This window comes from Athene noctua, chromosome 10 (assembly GCF_965140245.1).
Source record: "Athene noctua chromosome 10, bAthNoc1.hap1.1, whole genome shotgun sequence".
Classification (NCBI taxonomy): Eukaryota; Metazoa; Chordata; class Aves; order Strigiformes; family Strigidae; genus Athene; species Athene noctua.
In genome coordinates, this window is record NC_134046.1 from 22,343,657 (window position 1) to 22,367,028 (window position 23,372).

General features: G+C 35.5%; 1 protein-coding gene across 6 annotated transcripts in view; it reads right to left on the bottom strand.

Annotated features, from left to right (window-relative positions):
- The window catches only part of RAF1 (Raf-1 proto-oncogene, serine/threonine kinase), an 80,470-nt gene that overhangs the window by 1,665 nt on the left and 55,433 nt on the right, over window positions 1-23,372 (bottom strand). For 3 of the 6 annotated variants that reach the window (XM_074914405.1, XM_074914406.1, XM_074914404.1), the window contains 15 exons: window positions 22,777-22,889; window positions 21,613-21,715; window positions 19,950-20,107; window positions 18,891-18,989; window positions 17,296-17,449; window positions 15,705-15,764; window positions 13,898-13,925; window positions 13,683-13,810; window positions 12,530-12,647; window positions 8,592-8,676; window positions 7,426-7,602; window positions 6,368-6,414; window positions 4,773-4,891; window positions 2,327-2,458; window positions 441-575 (listed from right to left, as the gene is read on the bottom strand). In XM_074914405.1, the coding sequence (XP_074770506.1) occupies window positions 441-575; window positions 2,327-2,458; window positions 4,773-4,891; window positions 6,368-6,414; window positions 7,426-7,602; window positions 8,592-8,676; window positions 12,530-12,647; window positions 13,683-13,810; window positions 13,898-13,925; window positions 15,705-15,764; window positions 17,296-17,449; window positions 18,891-18,989; window positions 19,950-20,107; window positions 21,613-21,715; window positions 22,777-22,889 (1,656 nt within the window). The remainder of the gene's footprint in view (window positions 1-440; window positions 576-2,326; window positions 2,459-4,772; window positions 4,892-6,367; window positions 6,415-7,425; window positions 7,603-8,591; window positions 8,677-12,529; window positions 12,648-13,682; window positions 13,811-13,897; window positions 13,926-15,704; window positions 15,765-17,295; window positions 17,450-18,890; window positions 18,990-19,949; window positions 20,108-21,612; window positions 21,716-22,776; window positions 22,890-23,372) is intronic. The other 3 variants (XM_074914408.1, XM_074914407.1, XM_074914409.1) reach the window with 3 other exon arrangements.

Consider the following 23,372-nt stretch of genomic DNA (forward strand, 5'->3'; position numbering starts at 1 on the left):
CTACATCCCCCAGTGGATTTTGTTTGCTTGTTCACAGTTGTGGGGAAAGAAAGGAGGAATGGTCTCTCATTTCTCTCAATCCTTCACTAAAATAAAATGCAAACACAAAGACAGATTTGATTTTTATTGTTTCAGGGGATTTTTTTGCTTATCTCTAAAACAGGTCAGCTGTTGAAAGCTAATTGCTCTAGTGTTAGTCTAACACTGCTGCAGTCTGCATGCATAATATTTTTTAATGACCTTTACAGGAACTATGTACAACCAGAATGACAAACGGCCTAAGGGACCTGGGTTATGAAAAATGCTCATATGAACAAAGACAAAAATAGGAAGCAGGCTACACGTTATATAAACCAAAACTTGTATCTGCATAGAATGTTTTGTGTGCTAATGGCTATTTATAAAATACTCTGAAACTTGCATGCAGAAAACACACTTACTTGTGGAAACAGAGGTCGTTCTTCCCTAACTTTCTTCAAACAATCTGCTACAAGCCTCTTCATTGCTTTGGGGCAGTTCTTGTACAATTTACTGAGGTCTGGAGAAGCATACCCTCGGCCAACCATGAAAATAATCTGAAAAAGAACAAGCAAGTAGCAGAAAAACAAAGCTGTAGAAGTAGTTTCACTAGTTGATAGCTTTGGTGTCCCAGAGTGATCAAACACGGGTCCCAAAGGCACACACACGGGCAGAGCCTTGCAGATTTGTCCAGCCTAGTTAACTGAAACAATGGCCCTGCTTTTGTGTAACGTAGAGCGTGAGCAAACCAGAGCGGTGCTGTGGTTTGTAATGCTCAACAAGTGAGGGAATTACTGCAACCCGAATGGGACAGGAGACACTTATGACATGGACAAGACACGGCAGTTTCCTTCAACTGAAGGCTACCATGACAAATGATCCTCCTTTTGAGCAGCTGTGAGCAGCCAGCCAGTTTGGCAGAGCAGCTTAATCCATCAGTAAAACTGTATTTTCAGGTATCTCTGTAAGACATGTTGCAAAAGGAGATGTACAGCTAGCACACTGAAAGAGATCACCAGAACTAATCATAACAGATGCAGCAAAAAAGGAAATGGGGTTTGGTTTTTTGTTTGTTTTGAGAGAAACAATAAAAGAGACATTATTAGTGTTGGAAATTATGTTTGCTGTTTTAGTCCAAATTGATTTGGTTGTCATTTAGGATTTTCATCAGACTTCCTTAATAGTTGATTATATAGTATTGATAAGACTATTATCTGGTAAAATGGTGGTAGGTTTGGTTGGTTGAGGGGGGTGAGTGAGTTTGAGCATTTTACTGGGGGGAAGAGAAGAGGTTAATTGAAATAAATGTGCTATTGTTTCTTTTTCAACCAATATTGTCTCAGACAAAAAAAAAAAAGTTAGTATGTTACTAAAATAAGGTCTCAGTGTTGCTCTCCAAGAAATATTCTATCACTCCTCAGAAAACTTACTTGGGGGTCAAGTGTCACGTGTTTTGTGACAGTAATGATTATTAAAGCTTGCATACAATTTCAGTATTATGAATTGAAATACATTCCAATATCCCAATTTGTAGACAACCTTAAAAATAAGAAAAAACTTCCTTAACACAACTGGCCTCTTATACTTGGAATACAGACTGTATAACATAATAGGGACTAAAATCTAGTAGTTTGTCCCCAGATGCACATGCTTCTGAGATCTTAATGTAAAAAAACAAAACAAAACAAAACAACACACAAACCACAACTGAGGATCAGCAAAACAGAAATCAGAAAGATCTAAGTCATAAATGTATGCCCTACAGAATGAGTTAGCTCTACATTTGCTAAGCCAGAAAAAAAGTCACGTAAAGACAACCGTCGAGGATTCTGTCCTTAATGTGCTTCCTTATGATTACTGGTTAACTGACTGGTAAGAATACAACTTAGTAAAGACTAAGTCACACAAACTAACATTCAATACTAAAAAGTTTAACAATAGCAACTGGGGATTTTTTCCACTTTGTAAAAAGCACAGAATCCAGTCTTGCTGATGTAAGAACATCAAAAGGGAAATGTCACATAACCGCGAATAAATAAACCAAGATTCTACTGATGTACTAAAAGCTTTAATCTATGAATAAATTAACAGGGCATTTAAAGTGTTTATAAGAAAGATTTTTTTTTTCCCCTTCAAGTAACTGTTACTATTTAAGTAAACATTCAATTAGACAGATTTACTGCTGAAGTGAATCATGGAAACAACATTTAAATTCTTGTTTTGCATTTTCTTTCTCTTGCATTTCTCAAGGACAACAAAATGCACTATGCCCAGAAATAAAATGCAGTATTCAAAGAATTTTTCTTACCTGATCTCGGTTGTTTATGTGGGAATATGGCAACTCTCCTGTCATTAGTTCATATAATACTATTCCATAGGAGTAGACATCTGACTGAAAACTAAACGGGTTACTGTCCTGCATCCGTATCACTTCTGGTGCCTGTAGCAGGAGGTAAAAAGAAACAAATTATGAGCAGTATTAATAGAACTTCAAGATGGAAAGACAAGAGAAGGGGAGAATATCTGGAAAGCAGAGAGAGCAAGCTCAACTAAAAATCAGTGACCAAAGGATACCTCAAAACTTTTCATGAGTTTTTCATAAGGCTCTGGAAAAGTTCAGGCAGTGCTACTCTACATGTTATTTAAAAATTCAATACAGTTGAAGAAGTTTACAGAGTAAATAAAAAAGCAATGCTTTAATTCAATGAGAATTACCATCAGAAATACTATTATAATGTGTAATATTTATTGACTTTTCTTATATCTTACATACAACTGAGTCTGAGTCTCTCAGTGTCAGTTCTTAAACAGGTATCAATTTTAAAGGGAAATAATAGGAAATTTTAATACAGATTTAATCTCTTGTAAAATTGATACCAAAACTTTTACAGGAAATACGAAAGCCAAATACGAAATAGCATATATTGAACAGCAGGGAAGAAATGCAAGAGCATTCTCCCATCTTTGCAAAACAAAGCATAATTATGAAGCTAAAGAACTTAAGAAACAATGTTGAATGATTTAATAAAACAAGTTATAAAGCATCAAAATATCTTCTCTGTTGACTAAGATTTTTTTCCCCTAAAGAAGTCCTTCAGAACTACTGAGCAAAGTACTAGTTAAAGTACAACAGCAAAAACCCAGTGAAAGATTATATCAACTTTCAAGGAAACAGAATCAACCTCCCTTTCTATGTAATGACAACTCAGCAAAGATGGTCTATAAATGATTAAAATGAAAAAAAAACCTGCAAAGAGCAAAAATGCACAGGTTTTTTCCCCAAGATCTGTATCATGTATCAAGCATACCATTAGGTACGTTAGATTTAAATCCCATTATGAAAAGCAGTAAAAACCACTGGCTTTTTGTACATTTTTTTTTTTCCAAGAAAAAACTGTTTCTGCTTTTGTAACTTTGTTTCAGGCGATTTGTGTATTCTACGGGTCACAAACAAATCTTGGTCAAGTATACTGATGTTCAATGAACACTTCCCTACCTTTTCTCAAAATACAAGTATTTAAGTAACAATGAAGGCTGCAAGCCTAGTAATAAAGAATAATTTTTTAAAAGGAAAATCTGTTTCAAACAACACCTGCAGCTCATTCAGTGCTAAATACTGAAAGAGTTAAAATGTACTAATACAGAGTGTTCGGCAAGTCATTTTTATTTGGTTACACTTCCCTAAAGTACGTGTCCCAAATGTTGCTGCATGCCCTATCCTGAGAGCTAGAAAATATTGCTGATCAGTCTTCATGCTGAATTTAAGTGAAACTTCAACAAAATATGAGAGTGCTAAATAAGCCATTCTTGCATCATTATAATGGTGCTTTTTAACCGGGACTGTTCCACTTTTTCCATTTACTTTATTCAAGTCCCACATTTGAAAAGTTACTAAATAGATTTTCTCCAGGTGTTTTTTGGGAAGGAACTTTGTGGAACTGCCTTTAAGTTCCAGCAAAAGTTAAACATAAAGGCAACTGTTGGGAATGTCCTCTCAGACAAGGACTCTGTAGTACTCCTTGCAAAAGAAACTCCATGAACTTTCCAGTAGAAGGAGAACTTCTGTACCTAAACTGCCATTCATCTGCAATGGTTCTGAGGTGCCCCCAAGCCTACAGCAACTCCTTGGTGCGGGGTCAGGAGCAGCAGTGGGCCACACAGCAATATCTTAGTACATATGAAACATCCTACCACAGTAAAGATGAATCGTGCTCATTCCCACAGTCCAGGAAGACTCCCTATCCTTTCCCCCATTCCCTGCCAAACGTGCCAACAGCCAAGTGGGTGTGAGAAGAGATGTTGCCAAGTCCCGAGCAGGGGAAGAGGCCACAGTGAAGAACATGAAGACAGAGTCTCACCAGTCCCACAAAGCCACCACTAAGCAGCTTAAAGCCTGCTCTCCAGCAAGACAAGCCAATCTGGGGAAAGGCAGGACTACAGCAGGAGAAAGGCTCTCCTCTCCCCTTGGAATAGCTCCTTGCAGATGGCCCTGTCTCTGCCCTCAGTATTGAAAATAACTTCAAAAATCAAAAGAAGAATCCCTAGGTGAATGGTGTCTACACTAGACAATTAAGCACTCCAGCACCTCATTCTCCAATTTTAACTTGTCCTACAACTGGAATAAAAGTCTGCAAAGTACTGACAGTGTATGTTGATTCATTTAGATTTAAAAGTTTAAAAATAGCGTTCAACTGACAAAACCTATTAACAGAAAGACAGACAGCTATTTAAAAGCAGTGAAATGTTTTGCTCACCATCCACAAGATTGAACCAGTAGGTTGTTCCACCTGTTGAGATCCACTCCACCTAGATTTTACAGTTGCCAGACCAAAGTCTCCTATTTTCACTGTGAGGCCTTCATGAAGAAATATATCTGAACATTTGTTAAAGAAATGCTGTAGAAAACCTGAGTAAACAACTCCGAATTTCCTGACGTGATTACGAAGTGTCTGGTTAGGTTATCACAAACGGAAGCCAACTATCCAAGAATATTGCTGATTATATTTTTAAACCTGCCACAAGTTCTATCTTAAACAGAGGAAAAGTAATTTTATGGCATCCATGTTTACAGAGTTAACATTTTAAGATTAAACAAGACCAGATGTTTCAGCATTATTTGTACATTTATCTTCATGGTGAATTAGGATAGAAATCAACTGTGTTAATTAACATCACTGACTGCAGGTACTTAAAATAACTGGTGTCGAGACACATAGGGAAATAACACAAGTCATCACAACTCAAAAAAGAAAAAACAATTACAAGTAGAAACAAATATCAAAATAAGTATCTATTTACATAAAGCTCTCTGACAGATCTCCTGAGATTTAACTATGATTAAACTATTTCAACTGGAAATACACACGTCTACCATTTGTAATCTACCTACTTAATAGATTTATCTGTTAAGATTGATAGCACCTTCTTTATTGGGGTTATTTTAAGAAGATACAATTTTACAATTTCATTTAAGAATGTTCAAAAAGATGATTCAGAAATATAAAACGTGACAAGACTCCTAGTTCTCACTGCTGTGTCAGAAGAGTTAATTTATTTCACTAAAATAGTCATCGCTATCAGGAATCACGAACTCCTGACCTATATACCAAAATGATTCTTTTTCTGGGTTAACTGAAAATGGGAATCCCCTTGCATTATGGAACTACTGCATTCGGCGTATTTTTTTATGATGACATTTGCAAAACAGTTTGTTTATATTTTATGAAAGGAAGTTACAATTTATGGTGCTAGCTCAGTGGATGCCCTTCTTGGCAATTTCGAAGCTGGCATTTTCAAAGGCAAAAGACATCAGTCACAACATTCTTATTCAATATGCATTACTCAATTTATATTTTGGCAAGAAATATAGTGGTAAAAGGCTGCCTTTTGTTGAGTTTAAAGCAAGATTTTTGGCTTCATTTCTGCCAGTAACGTGAAGGTGTTTTAGATTTATTAAAAATGTATGGGAAACGGTAACAAAACCTGTATGTGCACACATATATCAGCACACACATGCACGCATCTCTCCCATCAAGTTAAGAGTGAAGCTTCTCTCCAACACAGTGTTTGGATAACTGAGAATTCCATAAACACCCTTTTAAGTAAAGTAAGACACTTTTGGAGCACAACCACTGCACATCTTTTTCATCTTTATCACAACAGTTTGGTAAGCAAGCACATCTATTCTATGAAAGTCCTTGCTAAAAAGCAACTTCCTCCTCATCAATAGGAATTACTCAGTAGTAGTTACATACATTTGAAACAGCTACTTCAACCCCCCAAAAAGCTCCATATTAACAACAAATCACTCTCACATTGGAGGAAATATGATTAAGTTAGGAAAGGATACTATTGGACTTCATATCTCTGTGGATGATATTCTTTGCATGTAAATAGCTGAGAAAGAAAAAGCAGAAAGTGCCATTATGGAGGCTGTTCACACAAAGTTAGCCTGTCCATTTACTGACAGAGCTGTGACACACTTATTACATACTCAACCATTTCACAGATCTCTTGCTTTAGTCAATTTACAGAACGCATCTACTTTGGGAAAAGAGAAATGTAAACAAGCACTAGCTGATAACTACTGCTTTATGCATTACAGAAAGTGGAAGCAGTGCAGTAAATACATCTCAGGAACAGAAAGAGCGGCATCATTGCTATGTAACTATATAATCCCCTAGAAAACTGGGTTCTGTCCCCATATGCATGAAATTTGTATGCTGTGCTAAGGTTTACTTTTTACAAACTGCTTTAATTTGCAATCACAATAAACACCCCTGTTTTCTGTGTGTCTGACTAGAAACTTGGGTCCTGATCTACAAAACGGATGAACACTGACAGTGTCAGCCAATGTCAGCATCTCCTGACATAACATGTCATAACATATCAATGTGTTCTGAAAGAGTAGAGAGGGTCACTCAGCCATGTGGAGAATGCTTCCAAAATATATCTCTGTGAGAGTCCTGTAGCTGTAGAACAGGAACAGCCACCCCCACCTCACCTCACAGAAGTACCACAAGTATAAATTAGTGTTTGCCAAACACTGCAATGTCATAGTAACACAGAGAAGGAAAAAAAAAGTTAATTCTATGTTTAGAATAGGATCTTATCTAGTGCATTACAGTAAGACATCAAGCTACAAAGGAAGATAAAACACCAGAAAAGCTGACAAGTGACTAACAGTCTAACATGAACTAAGGCAAGAATCCATGGAGGAAAAACTACTAAATGAAAGTAAGTATGCACACAACAGTGCTGAATCAAGGCTGCACAAAATCTTTACTTGGCATACCACCTGACCCATTCCTATTTTAGCAGAATAACTCCACGTGTTTAGGGTCTGGGGAAGAGAAGGGAAACACCATTCCAAGAACAAAAATAGCCATCATTGTTTATCCTACTCACTCCATTCCCTGTGCTGTCTGCCGAGCAATATCAATGAGCTGGAACATTTGGAACTTGGTCTCTTGAACATGCAGGTGTTTATACAGGCTGCTTCCTTCACACCACTGTGTAACAATGGCCAGATTATCTTTAGTCATGTAACCCATAAAGAGCAAAATATTAACATGCCGAGTCTTCCTAACAAAAAACAGCAGAAAGAGATATTAGCATCTTTATGAAAAACATTTTCAAATTCTTTTAAAAATGCATTCCCGACTGGAGGAATATATTTCAGTTTTTGCATCCAAAACCATGAGTTTCCTGCAAAATTTTTTCTAGGTGGACATGTAAAGTTTGTTTTTAAAAATCATATACCACAGTTGCCAATTCATAATTTTTAAATAAAACTGATTATCTTCCGCTTTTTAGTTAAAACATTTCCTTTTAGTCCAAGGAAGTTATTTAAAATTAACCTTTACAAAAAAGAGGTCATGAAAATTTAAGGGTTTTGAAATTAGTAACCAACATTCACGCTTGCAAAGTGGTATTAGAAAAAGTTATTGGAATAACAACAGTCACCCTGAAAGCTGCGAAAAAGTGTCAACGTTAGACAGAGGACTGAATCCCAGTAGGAAACTAAAGGATCATTATAAACTGTGAAGGAATTAACAGATGAGAAGATAGTTCTTATGTACTTTAACTGGTTCAGTTTCAGGATTAACATCACAGTTGATTGGACACTACAAAGCAGAAGACAGCTATGTAGATCAGAGTATACATTAAAAGAAAAAAAAAAAAAGGGGAATTATGCTGCGATTTTAAGAGATACGGTTCAGGTATTCCATCCAGTGATGAGAATTATGGCAGAATTTATTAATCCTCACCTTTTACTGCATGACAAATGTGACCTGAACAATTATGGATGCTAGTATTAATTATTTGAAAAGACAACTTTCAGAAACAGTGAAGAATCACTGAAATACTCCAAATTATGACTGCTGTCTCACAGTCCCACAACTATATTCAGAATTATCATTATATGCTCTCTTTGTTATTCTTCTTCCCTGGAGATCTGCTTTTTGTACCTATCAAACCTAAAATATGGGGCAAGATGGCTTAAAGGAGGAGTAATAGTCAAATACAGTGCCTTAGAATAACAGAATTCAGCAATGAACCTACCAACTCACCTTAATACAGCCACTTCATTTCTGAAAGCCTGAAACTGTTCTGGTGTTGGATCTACAACCTTTAGTATCTTCACTGCTACATCCCCTGAAAATACATTTACCATAGAAGTTACTAAAAATACAGCTTTTTTTGCCCCCCCCCCCCCCAAAGTAACATTAATATACAGTATAGTTAAAATTGTTCATGTGTGGATAGGACACCTCTACTAATTTGTACATAGGTCAAGATTTTCCTGTAGACATATAAATTTCCATAAAAACAAGCAATTTACCTGAATTTCAGTCTAATGGAAAAAGTCATTAATTGTTCACATGCTTCCCTTCTACTTTTTAACAGCTATGGCTGGCTAGAACTGCACATATGCTTTCTGCAGGACATGAAGCTACTAAAATCTCAAATAGTTGTTGAAAAGGAAGATATTCTAGTGTAAGTGCATTCCTAGCACACTATTTCAAGCACAGTCACATCAGTCTCTTGGCTTCCAAACAGTATCCAAAGTTTCTGTTTTCTATCCAGCTTTAGCCTACATATATATATTTGTATTTTTATATAGTTAAATTTATATACTAAAAAACTATCTATATGTATATACACACATCTTTTTTAATCTAAACTTTATTTTAAAAAACTAATTTCAGAAATGGTAGGAATAAATCTTCTATCCAGGAACAGCAGAAAAATCATGAATGCTATAACTAATTTTAGTATTTCACTAACAAATTTGGGGAATATCTTACTGTTCTTTAAGCTGATTTATTATAAAATTTTAATTAATAGTTTCATTTGACTTGCTTTCAGAATTAGCGCTTGCTTTAAATTTCAGTATCTGTTAAAGGGTAATACAGAGAGGAATATATGATGATTCAGTGCTATCTGTTTGGAGACTGTTTCCAGAGAATGAAGTTGTAAAAACTTCTACAGAGTGTACATCCAGAAAACAGCAGAATGAAACCGATTCAAAAAAGGTACAATAGTGGAAAGAAGCTGACTGTTCTACCAACAGTAAAAGCACTAACAGCAAAACCCACCAATTCCTCAGTGAAAGAAGTAAGCATTGCATTCATTTTTAACTACAGATGGACAGAATTTCAGAATTCAAGAGGGGGATAAACTTGCCTTGACTCTGTCACAGGAAGATAAAAGCAGCTTAACAAAGCTGGAACTTCAGTGTTAGTCCACATACAGTACAAAGATTTGAGAGGTGCTATACTCACAAACAAGGATTATCCCATACCTTAAAGACTGCTGCCACTTAAGCATTACAGAATCATCACCTACATTAAAAAAATCCCTCTAGACAGATTTCCCCACTACCACAAGTAGTTTTCTTCTTCTTAATATGGTCTCTTTCCAAAGATATATGCAAAGAATATCTTAGCACATTTCTAGAATATAATGATCAACTGAATACATCAGGAATACTAACCGCTGAATTTAAAAAAAAATATTGCCAAAGTATGAGAAGGATATGCAAACTGATACTAGAAAGTTTCAGAGTACCCTGAGTGAACTGCAGTATCTTCCACTGTAGTTACAAGTTGCTTAATTTGATGTATAACTTGAAGTCAGAAAGATGCACAAATACCAAACACGTTATTATACATCTATATCTTCTTCCTTCGACTTCAGTAAATGCAATATACTTCCTATTTCATCCTCTAGCACCTTCATAAAGGGAACCATCTCGCACTGGCAATACACATTATCTTTTGTAGCTTACAGATCTCTCCACTTACAGAGCAAACCAGGAGAACGTAACTGATAGACTGCACGTTCATATGGCTACCAAAAGCACAGGCTCTGAAGTAGCCAGTTCCTACTGCAACTCCTGCTGATGTACAGTGCAAGGCCAGTAGGTGCTCCACCAATACCTGAAGTATATTGCTATGTGCTATGCCCAGACAAGGTAAGGATGCAGCATCCCCTGATTACAGGCCAAATGTTTTCAGATTGTTTTTCAATACATTCTCCATTATGATCCTTATTCCACGGATGAAGACATGTTTTTAACCTTACACTGTTCTTACTGAATCAGGTGCCACACTTTTTTTAGGCTTGATGGCACTTCCCAAGCAGTTTTCTCTACAGAAACAAATACACAATAACACTTGTTTTGTTTATCAGCAATCTGAAGACAAATCAGCTTCCACCACCCCCCAACCACCAAAACCCTAGAACTGATTACCAGGGCCAAAGGGGAAATGTGAGTGTTTATGATAGGTAGTCTTCCAACCCATTTAAACTGCCTTGGTTCTCTTTCCGCCTTTTAAATTTAGAAGCATGCTACAGGACACTACAGGATCCAAATGGGGTCTGTAACAGAAGTGGTGCAAATACGAAAATTAGTACTTAACCATCAGAACAATCTGGAAAAATATGGAAGTGCAAGATACCTGTTCAATGAGACACGCACTCCTCAGTGCAAGACTGTCCTTGACACTTCATTTTTATTTTGGAAGACTAAGTCAGGGAAGATTATTGGAAATCTAATATGGTTTGCATATAGTGGTAGACAATCTTCCACAGGTGCTCCCCAAAAGTTCATCGCAAACAGCCCTTTACAGTTGAGCATGTTAAGAAACCCAACACGTCTACCTTAATTTCTACTTAAGCTTGCAGCAATCTGACCACTTCAATTAATTTCATTTAGCTTCACCAAGGCATTTTTATTGCTGTATTTGTACTATTAGAATAGGTTACTACAAAAAAAGTCTGCAGTTTCACTCATTTGCACAATGAACTCCCAGTTTCTTCAATTCTAAACAGAAAAGACTTGCAAGAAATATAAACCTTGAAATCTTTTAAACCTTGAAATCTTTTAAGACCACACCATAAATGATAGTTACCAAAAAAAAAAAATTGGTAATTTAACTTCAACTTTCCTGAGAAATCAGGAAAACTATAAACAGTTACAAATAAGATATTGAATCTTATCTATACTGAGTTAGGAGACAGCTATACAGCCATCTTGTGCACACAACTGAGGGGTCTTCAAATACATGGTTCCATGCATTTCCTTTTTAACGCACCGAAGTTCTCGATACATGAAGAGTTGGAAATGTTTCAGTAAAACAAATATTAACAAGAAATCCTTATTTATGACCTTGTTTAGTAAAATCTTGTTTAACCTAGTTTTCTTCTTGACTTCTGCTTTCCGTTTCACTTATATAATAAAATCAGTTTAACTGTTCAAGAATATTACTTTTAGCATAAGAGTAGGCCTTCCATTGATGTTGACAATATTTGGGCTTTAAGACATGCAAGTACATATTCTTTAAAAATAGAGGGTGGAAGGTAAGTTTCCAGATTCGTTTTGGTCATTTTATGTGAATAATGCTGTTTAAATTAGGGCCTGGAGGCGTTTGTGCATATTTCTTTAAATCACAAGCATGAATTTGAAAACTAATTCTGTAGTTCTGCAGTGTGCCTCTTTTCAAAGTATTCTAGATAACTTTATATCATAAACTCTCACATCAACCATTTTTTTTCCTTAGAAAAACTCCACAGTAAAAGCAATTTATGCTTATTTCCTTTCCCTGCCACCTTGAATATAACAATGCTAATTAAACCACAGCACTATTTAAAAACAGGCAAATATAATTTAACATCAGGCTGTGAAATTTCCCTGCTAATTCAATCCTGCTAAAGGAAAGAAAAATCTTTTCAGAAAACAAGCTGTGTAGAACATGATAATAAAGAAAACTACGTTGGCTCCAAAATAGTGAACATGTAGATGGCAGTTGTGAGAGTCAGGTTTTGATGTCTGTTCTTTGCCTTAATTTCCCTACTGCTAATATTAGGAAATTAGTATTTCTCAACTAGTACCTTTGGTGGTAGATAAGCAAACAGCACCATTAAAACAATTTTACCTTTTTCTGGATTGCTGTCCTACCATATCAACATTTTCAGAAGACAATAACACCTGTCAAGAACTTACCATGCCATTTGCCTTTGTAAACTGTTCCAAAAGAACCTGACCCTATTCTGGTAGAAAGCATGACTTCACTTGCTTCTATTTCCCAGTAATAACTGGAATCTCTTTGTCCACGAGGCCTCTGGAACAAAAATTGACAGAGCTTTTACTCTAAGTATTTAATCAAATATGCTATATATACACACACCAAAAATGAAACAACTTACTTCATACAAGTTTAAGATGCATTGAAACCATGAGGGTTTTGTCCTGCAGTTTGGACTTCTGTTTTTCTCCTCAATTTGGGAGGGGTGGTGTATTTATTTACCAAAAAAAAAACCCAAAACAAAACCAAATCAAACCACCCCAAACCAAAACATTTTCTTGGATGGTTTGAACTGCTCAAGAATCTATCCTTATCATAAGCACTAGAATCCTGATCTTAGATCTTAAGATGTTTTATAATCAACTATTTAAAGACTTATGAAATACTGACTCTTTCAGAATTACAATACTAAAATTCAGGAACTCATTTACATATTGAATAAACCAAAAAGATGAGAGCAGAATTTTCAAACATCTAAGAGATTAACAACTGTGAGTCCCACTAAGCAACTGTACTTTAATTTTTAAATCTTATAAGTCTTCACAAATTTGAGATACTATTCATTATTATTCTAACTTTTCTTTCTTTCACCCCACCGCTAAATTTAAATCAAGTCTTTGAGGAAACACTTGCATTTTGTTAAATCTATTTTTCCCTGAGACTTTTGACTAACTTTACTATGAAAATGATGGCATTATCAATATCCACTTTCTATGGAAGCAACAGGTCAAATAGTGATAATAACTTTAAATGTATTTAAAAAAGAATAAAAAAGGTGCAGCCCCTAAAGATTTAGAAAGGTAATCCTTGTACTGAATAATTTCACGATACTGTCTGAAATGAATTTTCAATCCAGAAAACTTTGATCTGGGTATTTATAATGCAAGGCAATAGTGTCGTCTTTCCCAAGTTAGTTAAAATTATATTGCTATTACATACACACAGTGCAGAACCATCCAAGATTACCAGCAGCTTTTATTGCCTTTTAAGTACAGAAATTTATCCCAACACATCACCACTCCCAGCCTAGTTTAACATATTAAATAAAAATTAAAATATTACCACACTTACAATTTTGTTTTTTTCTTGTGTATTAGATCCAGGGGCTCGCTCTCTTTGGGCTGGGACTGGGGTTTTGGGCTGAGACCAGCCAGTGGGGCTCATATTGTTAGGACTTCCAGAAAGAGCAGAGGGTGAGGCTTAAATATAAAAATAGAAGAAAAACTATTTATAAACAAGAAAATAAACACAAAATAATATTAATTTATTTTTTTTTTAAACCATACCTGATTCACTATGGCTTCGAATTGCATCCTAAAACAGAGAAGACAGATAATAAAGTTAATGAATGTATGCGAACATACAAAAGAACAAGCAGGAATAATGTTGAAATAGTTCCTGACATTTTTGGTCAAGTGCTATACAGTATTGACCAACACCCTCCAAAAGATGACAGCTTGGTTATTTTCTAGTTACAAGAATCCTATATGCTAAAAAACATGCAATTTGTGAATTCTTACAAAACATAAAAAAATAGTCACAGCATATTAAAAGGTATTACTACCAAAAAAAGGAAGAGGGAAAAAAAAAAAAAAAGACACAGAACAAGAAGAAAAACCATAAATACTGTCTGCATTCCCACCAGTGGATTTTTGTACATGCTTGTATTTCAGATGTGAACATAGCTCCTGTGATGGTCCTGTATCTCTAGAGGACAAGTTCTCAAAGAGGTTTTGGGTTACAAGTAGGAAAACTTAAAAGCCCCTAAAATATTCCAAGTCAATACACATTTTGAAATAACTCTACCATACTATTTCAACCCAAAAAAGGCTATGTCTAATGGCCTAATACAAAATAATCTGATTTTCAAAACATTTTCCCACAGATCAAAGTTTGGCGATATTTGAAAAGCATGTTCTTAGACAGTTCACTAGTTGGTACAGTGCGACAACTCTCACCTCATGCCACAGGCACGTTACAACACAATTCTACAGCCATGCACAAGATAAACTAAGCTCTGACAAACATGACTTTACAACTTTTCTCACCTTCTATGTATTATCCCAAAGTACATACAGGAAAGGTAAAATATCCAGGTACTGTATAAGTACAAAGCAAGAACATGCACTACAGAAATGTTAAATACTGTCGAAGTTAATAGCAGTCAATTCAAACTTTCTAACCAATTAGTAGAATAATAAATGTAAGATTTCGTAGGAGGACAGAACAAGCCTACGTTCCACCATACACTTTTCAAATTAACTGAATTATCCTTATTCATTTATGAAATACATCATTTTAGCTAGTTAGTTGCATTCTCCCAGGCTTGACTCTATATACGGTATTCTTGCAGAGTACCTATATGCCTGAGTGGATTAAAATCTGCATGAACGACCAATGAAGAACTATTACAAGTTACTACTTTTGTCCATTTTGAGGACATCAAAAATCTTTAAGAACCTGAATTAATAACAAGGGATGGGTTTTGTACATCAGCATGAGAATGTAACTGCTTTCAAGTAAGCTGGCAAAGGACAACTAGTTTAAAACTGTTCTCATACTTCAGTATATGCAATTTTTATTTAAGAAAAAAGTATTTTTGAACTTCCACCGATGTATTTTCTTTTTGCTTATGAATCCTACAGCAAATGAACCAAACCCAGTGTTCTTACAAATAACACCATACACAGAGCTGTAGTCTGTGATGTGAAATGAAAACAGTAGATTATGTTCTCAATCTAAGGAGTTCATACAGTTATTCTCAGTTTTCAGGAGGGAAAAAAGCCACATAATATATGTGTTTCTGAAGGCTTTGCTTTAAAAACTGTGTGACCAAATGCATCTATAATCCAAGCCTATTCAATTCACACCCAATTTCATAGTAGTATGGATTCACTCAGCTAAACAAAGAATGAAGTTCTATCAATTTGCCTCTTTCAGTTAGCATCCTCAATATTTAAATATAAACATGCTATAAAGATTTTCATCAAATCAACTCGAGATTAAACATTTCATGTGGACACTGCCATGGCTTACAAGTTATAGCAATCCTGTTAATGACAAGAAAACAAAAGGCACCAAGAAAATACCTACTCTTCCCCTCAAACAAAATCGTCTGCACCAGGAACTGGGAGAAGCATTCAGGCTGTTATTCTAGGCCAACACGGTAAGAGATAAAAGAAAAGAACAGAGGAAGTATAAAAAAAAATTTAAAAAATTAAATGTTAGGATAAATGAAAGAAAAAGTAAACCTAATTTTTTTGATATATAATAATTAAGTGCAGTAGAACTTTTAAGTAAGTACTTCTGTTCAAAGTCCAAAGTTCACCAGTATCCATCCTTTGGTAAACCACTTTATTAAGGTGGTCTTTCTCATACTAGAGGGTCTCTACTAACCTTTCTTGTGTGTTGTTTTTTTGGCTTTTTTTAAAGCCTTCTGCAAAAGCAGCTATTGCCTTTCAGACATGACAATTATTTTTATTCAGTCCCTATGATATTATGAAGAGCCAGAATAGAAAGCATTTCTGCCTTTACTGTCATGCATAAAGGATAAAGAAAGCAATGTCTCCTTAAATGCTCATCACACCATTAAATTTGTTAATCCACATTCTTTTTCTGGAGTGCTTTATTAATTTTTGTGCCATAAAAGATGGTCATCTAGGCTTCTGAAGCAGTAAAAATAGTCTGTAATCTTAAGAAAAATGAAGAGAAAGGGAGGGCACCTTTCCCCATAAAGCCCAGCTTACACAAAGCTTCTAACCAAAAAGGCTTCACGGGGCTGCAGTGCACTTTTCTTCGGTTCCACAGGTCCAGAGGACTTCTCTAGCACATTTCAGAGTCCTCACATTCCACAGAAGTCTGTAAACTACTAGCTGACAGTGGAATTAAACTCAGTCATCAAAGGCTTTTGCTTGGCCTGAAGAGTTTTTAAACTATTCCAGAGCAAAAACCCAAGAAACTGCTTTTTCTTAAGTCATACAGTTCAGCACTTTCCTTCTGCAAGCCTTTCTTGAACACAGCTCCCTTATTTTGTTAAGATTATCACAAAACAAAACCAAAAAAACCCCCAAACACTTTAGCCTGACTTCAAAGAGTTGTCTCTCACTACTGTCAGTCTAAGGTATGGGAAAAAAAAAATGTTGCTTGAAACCAAGTAAGAGCAGGAATATTCTCAGAGACAAATGGCTTTAGCACACAAGCACAGAATTGCTGTTAATTCTGTACTGGTATAAAAGAAAACATATTGTCACGAAGCTTTGACTTGAGTATCCCAACTTGGACAACTACATCCAGACCTACAGTACTTGTAGTCTGATTTAAAATAAACCAGCCCCCCAACAAACCCAGTTTAAGTTTGAAAGAACATTTTTCGACATGCCTAGTAAGTATTTCTTCAGCAAAACCGAGTTTCTTTTCAGACCTGTGAAACTCGATTGTTAAGCTCCCCACATCTTTACAGACACAAAAATCTACCTAGAACTTCAGTAAAGTTGATAAAGACTGCAACAATGAACTGCCACCTTTCTATACAAATGTATCACCTGTATTTTTTCATCACTCAGCCAACTAAGGCAAACAGTAAGCAAATGACAGAAAGCAAAGAAGAAAAAACAACCAGTGACTACTAGATAGCCAGTCACAATTTTAATTTAAATTTATGCCATTCCCTTCCTACCAGTATTACCTCAATTATCCGGCTGTCTACAGGCATTGTAGTGCTAACCATATGGACATTTGGTGTGGATGTAGATCGCTGTCTTTGGGAAAGAGAGCCCTCAGAGGAAGGGTTTGATGTGTTGAATGTGAAGGCATGAGGTGTAGAATACCTGTGCTGGGAACTGAGAAGGAAAGAGAGAGAAAGGGAAAGTTGTGGTTATTTTTTCCCCTCTAGCAACTGAAAAATACTGTTTAGTATAACCTGTCCAAAAGCAATATACACAGAATTTCAAAACAGAGAAAAAGTTGGGACTTACACACTAACTAAACTATTTGGTCAGCTGAATCATTCCCAATTTAACTTAGGAAATAAATTTAAAAACTTGAAGATCTTGTCAGCTCACTTACTTATCTAGTGTGTTTAATGTAAATCTGTTTCTGCCATTATAAATTTTGCCACAGTTTACCTCGATCCCCATCAAATCACATTTAATATACTGATAAAATACTGGCTCTGCTGGATTAATTCAGGTCTGTGAAATTTAAACAAACTGTTCATTTCAAGCCTGTTAAATGCATATCTTAAGAGCTACTTTTACTGCTAAGTCCTGAATTCCTAAAGGTTTGCAAGACTGTTCAATGGTTCACACAGAACAGCCAGCAAGGAAGTCATGAAACTCAACACCAGTTAAAAGGAGGCCAACACTAAAATCCAGTTCAACAAAGAGTTATAAATCACTGCTAAGGTCACTCAATCCTTATTTATCCGAAATCACACAAGTATCTTAACTGAAAATAGCCAGCCTTCACAAAAAACTATCAAGTTAATGAGTTCAACAACACTGGAAATAAGAGTAAGATGACAAAGAGAACATAAATTCTTGATGCAGTTCCCACTAAATTAAATAAATAAATACATAGAACCATTTGCAAGTCAGCTACATGCTCTGTGTCTCATCCTGAATAGGCCAAGACTTTTCAAAGGGATGTAGAAAAAACAAAAGATGGCCTGCCCTCTTCAGCCTCTAGAATTTCAAGGAAAAAAAAATACAGGCATAAATTAGAAGACAGGCCCCTTTGAAAGGAAAGCAATTTTTATTCTAGCATTTAAAACTACAGGAACATTCTCTTTAAGTCTCAGAATTTTATTTAGGAGGAGTGTATTTTTCAGTTTCTACTGTTCCCTCTTTAAACTCTTATCTGTCATCATAAAATTAGAAAGTTATTTTAGTTTATGTATGCGAGTCATGCAAAACAAGTCTCAAACCCTTATATCTATACTACTGATCAGATAAAATTAACTCATGAAAATACCAAAGGGAGCCCTGAATTTTCTTAGGCAGAAAAACAAAGGTCTCCAACAAACCTTTAATACCCTCCCTTAAAATCTTAAGACTAAAAATTAAAAATATAAAATCCCAAATCAACATTTTGCTTGAATCTAAGAACAAGAAAGTACACTACATGTTATCTATGATGAAGTGGTGTTGCCTTCTTGCATGTGTATCCCAACCTTCTATGAGATTGTTCTTTATTTGAGGAATTGGGGGTGTTTTGGTTTTTTGTTTTGTTTTTAAACAACTGTATTTCCCAAAACAGAAATGACAGGAAATACTAGCTTACCTAACAGGTATCCGGGAGACAGACTCCCGCATCCGTCTCATTGTCAAGGGAGGTAGTGCAGGGACACCACTGTCACTGATATTTGAATTTGGGAACAATCTGAAATATCAACAAAAACAATTACAATTTCAACTGCTACACTACCTCCTGTACAATGCTCTTTAAAGCTGAAAATTTAAAGGGCTGTTTCTTCCCCGTATAATTAACTTCATGAACATGTTCTATCTCTAGATAATATTTTTCCTCTGTGTATGATATGACTGAAAATTACATCTTCAGACTCCCAGAGAAAATTTCCATGTGTTCTTTCTAAGCTTATGATAAAAATCTTTTTACATCAGAATTCAGATTTTCCTGAAAGGATATTCGACGCCAAATTTTTTAAGTTCGGTTAAACACAGGTAGCACCAAATGGCACAAGTCAACCTACACTCTAAACGACTAGTCAGTGTAAGAATATGCATAACTCTATGATCAAGTTTAGTTACAAAAAATACAATCACTAAGTAGGACACATAAAATCAATTATAGGTTTTAACACTTTTGAATAAAAGGACGACTTCTAACATGATTTTCAATTTTTCTAGTCAGCATTAAGAAAGTATTATCCTTCATCAGTTTTCTCACCATTCCATGCATTTTCAACAGGGTGTCCAAAAGCTGTGGTAGCTCTGAGCACGCATGCTTCCAACAGCTAAAAAACAACTGAACCATGACCTTTTTTTCTTCTAACAAAAGTGTTATGCAAGAGGAATTACTATTCCTCTGTTGAAACAGAGGGCATTAACTGCCTGGTCATTCAAGATCTTTGTTTTGCTTGTCCCAGAATATTAAAATTTACAGCAAGAACAAAATGCATTTAATCTAAATGGCCTTCTTCACCTGGGAATAGACAATCATTGCTGGCTGTTTTATGAAATCAATACATAAGTTCCATATGTTGAGGAAAGTGACTACACTTCCCAACAATACAAATTTATCTCTATGGTAGAGATTAAAAAAAAACTATTCCTGTCTGTCAGAGAATTACTGTTGCTATTAAAAAGGAACAGTCCTTACAAGAGTTGTCTGATATTGCTCCAGTCGACACACATGGTTGGAACTTTAGTGCTGCAGTGTTCGTGGAATTTATAACCACATGTCTGACACCGAAACCCATTGAGCAGGAACTTCTGGCAGATGTCACAGAAAGCAAGCTTTAGAAATGTCTTCCGAGCCTAGAAAATACATTAAATGATTAATCCAAGCTACTAGCTTCTCTTCATGAACATCTCCAGAGCTTGACGTAAATAAATACCATGTTAAAATGTTATCAGTGTCCCCAGAGTGCTACCAAACTTAAAACAACACTTGAGTGTTCTTGCATATATTTCCAGTTTGGTTGCAAACCTGGAAAACTTACAAATATTTAGGGCTTTGTTTACCTGATTATTTTAAAAAGTGTTCTGTCAAATTCAAAAGCACTATTTTGTGCTCAGCAAGGTTACAGAGTTGGATGAGCGAAGAATTGGGGGTTTTGTTTGTTTCTAGTATCACCAAGGAGGTGAAGGAAGATCAGATTTTAAGAATCACCTCATTATTTAATTAATCAAAATGCTTGTTGTGTGTTTATGACTAACCAATACCCCTTGCATAAGAAATAAATTCCTTAGTAAGTAAAATAGTTTAAGAAAATTCTACTTTTTGAAATGGCATCTAACAGTTTTTAAAGCTTCTGAAATACAAAAAAAAAGATAAAATAAACTAAATGTTTTTTTCTTCTGGAGCATACTGTGGAGGAAGGTTCAAAGTTTGAGCATCTTCCAGATCTCGAGAAAAATATTAGTTTTCTAGTGACCAACTGCAGACAATTTTATCTGTAGCTTTCTAAAAATGTAAAGTAGAAGCAAAGCTACTTTCAGTTTTTGTAAATCAATCCCAACCTTTCTAATGGATGCAAATGATAATGCTTTAGTTTTGCCACTTGGCACAATATATTTCTGGGACAAAACAACAAAAAGTCTAGAATATAGGAATAGAGTTCCTCCCCAGGGAGAACAAAATAATACAAGGTAAAACTGTTAGAGCTAGGCATTATCTCTGTTAAAAAAAAAAAAAGCTCTACTTATTTGCTCTATACCAAGCAAATAATCCATTCTTAAGAAGGAATTACAAATCTAAAGTCTTTCATCCCCACAAAACACACTCTGTCAAATTACAAAGCAGCATTAGCTCACAAAACAACGTCATGACCTTGCAGAATTAACAGCACTCCTGTACAGGCAGTGTAATTAACAACAGTCCAATAAAGCTGCCAAATTTATTCAGCCTTTTTTGACTGATGAACCTGTGTCTTCAGTCTCTGGCTATCTCCTAGTTCTGGACTTTAAAGACATGGTATGTTAATATGACAGTATTTATCAGTATTGATAATTACTGAAATATATGTTTATATAAAATAAAAATGGCAATCATCAGATCTTTGAAGAATGTGTAATGTGAGCTTTTAAAGCCTCCTGACACTTAGGAATCACAAAGGTAGGCAGAATTCTGGCATTTAATTGCAGATTGATATTTAGCCAATGTAATTTGTAGGAAGAAGGGGTGAAGAATCATATCACCACTTCTGAAATCTCCCTGGTTTTAGAAAGCCAAAAGGGACATAGTGCCTAAAACACTCTTTGACTGAATATGTGGTTCAATTGATACAATTACATCAAAATACAGAAGAGGAAAAGCTTACAAAATTGTGTGTAGTGAGAGGAACATGATCAAGGAAGTCCACCTGAAGTTCCTCTCCAATCAAGGAGGCAGCATCTGTATTCCAATCCAAACGCACTTTTTTTCTGGAAGAAAGAAAATGGGGACAACAAATTACTTAGGAGATAAGAAGTCTGACTTAATGAATGATCTATGTTTTGTGAGCTTTCTTGAGAAAACTGAAAACAAATACAAAAAAAGCGTGGCTAATCGCTTACAGTGAGCTGTATTTCAGTGTCTTTCACTTAAAAAATTATAAGCAACTTTGAAAACACAGCAATTCACCTTCTTCTGTTTATTTTATAACATATGAGTCATTTATATATAAAGATTATTTTAAATAAGACACCTAGAAGCTGCAATAGAGTCAAAGAAATACCCTTAAAAACAAAACATAAGAAATTATGAATGGCAGACTTAGTGACATGAAAGCCGTATTATGTGCTTCAGCACTAAAGTTACTGGTGACCCCAGAATGGACTCAGTTACATAGATGTAAACCCACAAATGACTGCCTCATGATAGAGGCTTAAAAGAGCATTAAGCCCAAGCCTTACGAGGTGTGAAGTTAAATGTATTAACTCCATGAGATACCTTCACTCCCTCAGCTTGTAAAAGAATCATTTGGTATTTAATAGCAGCATCCCCGGTCCTACAAAAAAATAAGGAATATCTGAAGTGAGATTTAAATCTAAACATTGAAAAGTTGTAAAGGAATGTAGAGCCTTAAAACTGAGCACACAGAGGAGACGTTCATTTAAGTTGGCTAAGAATCACTAGCACTGAAGTTTACCAAGTACAAACGCAGAGGAGAAATGCACCTCAAATACGAAGGCATGTTGCATCATTTTATCTAGAGTATGACAAAAGCCTCTCTAAGAAGCTACAAGTACTTGAGTGTATCCCTCACTTTTGAGCATTTTTAATATTTAGCTTTAAAACAAAAATAAAATTTTTAATACCCGGGAAGCTGAAGGAGCTGCCCTAGAGGAGGATAAAGAAAACAGCATGGATGTATTCACAACCAAATTGTGCTTTTAAAAGAAATTAGCAAGAGAGAGTAAGAAAGCATCATTGCTGCTATTCTAAAACCAAGATTCTTACATCCTCTAGTTGAAAGTTTCACATATAAATTCCAGACTCTTACCCTTTCGGTTCAGTAAGAAGTCGAAAAACTGCACAGCATTCTGGCTGCAGACCTCTTACTTTAAGCGCCTTCATAAGACAGTCATGCAAGGTCATCCCATTTCGCACATTTACCTGTGACCAAAGGAAAAAAACTTAGTGAGTGATTCCAGAATTTCTTTAAGCTTTTTTGTTCAGGGTTTTTTTGGTTTTTTTTTTTTTTTGGGGGGGGGGGGGGGGGGCGGGCGCGGGTCCTTATTTTCTCCTTCTCTTTATAAGTTCCAATAAAACTTCACAGCTGTTCACTTTTGGAGTTAATACATAGATAAATACAAATTACTTGTATGATGTAAAAACAGCCTGCTGTGCCTTCTGATTTAACTTGCTGCAGAGTAAGCCAACCTGTCAGGCAGGCATGTTTTCTGCCATATACATAACTGTTGTGTACTTATGCAAAAGAAGTTTTGAAGTCATTTTATAGCTTTTCTATTTCTTACAATTACTAAGTTTCTGTGAAACAGGATTTTATACAGCCCTCATACATGTAGGTAGCCTATAAAAATAATAAAAATGCAGGCAAATGGAGTTAAGTATAGAAAAATGCTTGATTTAGATTTC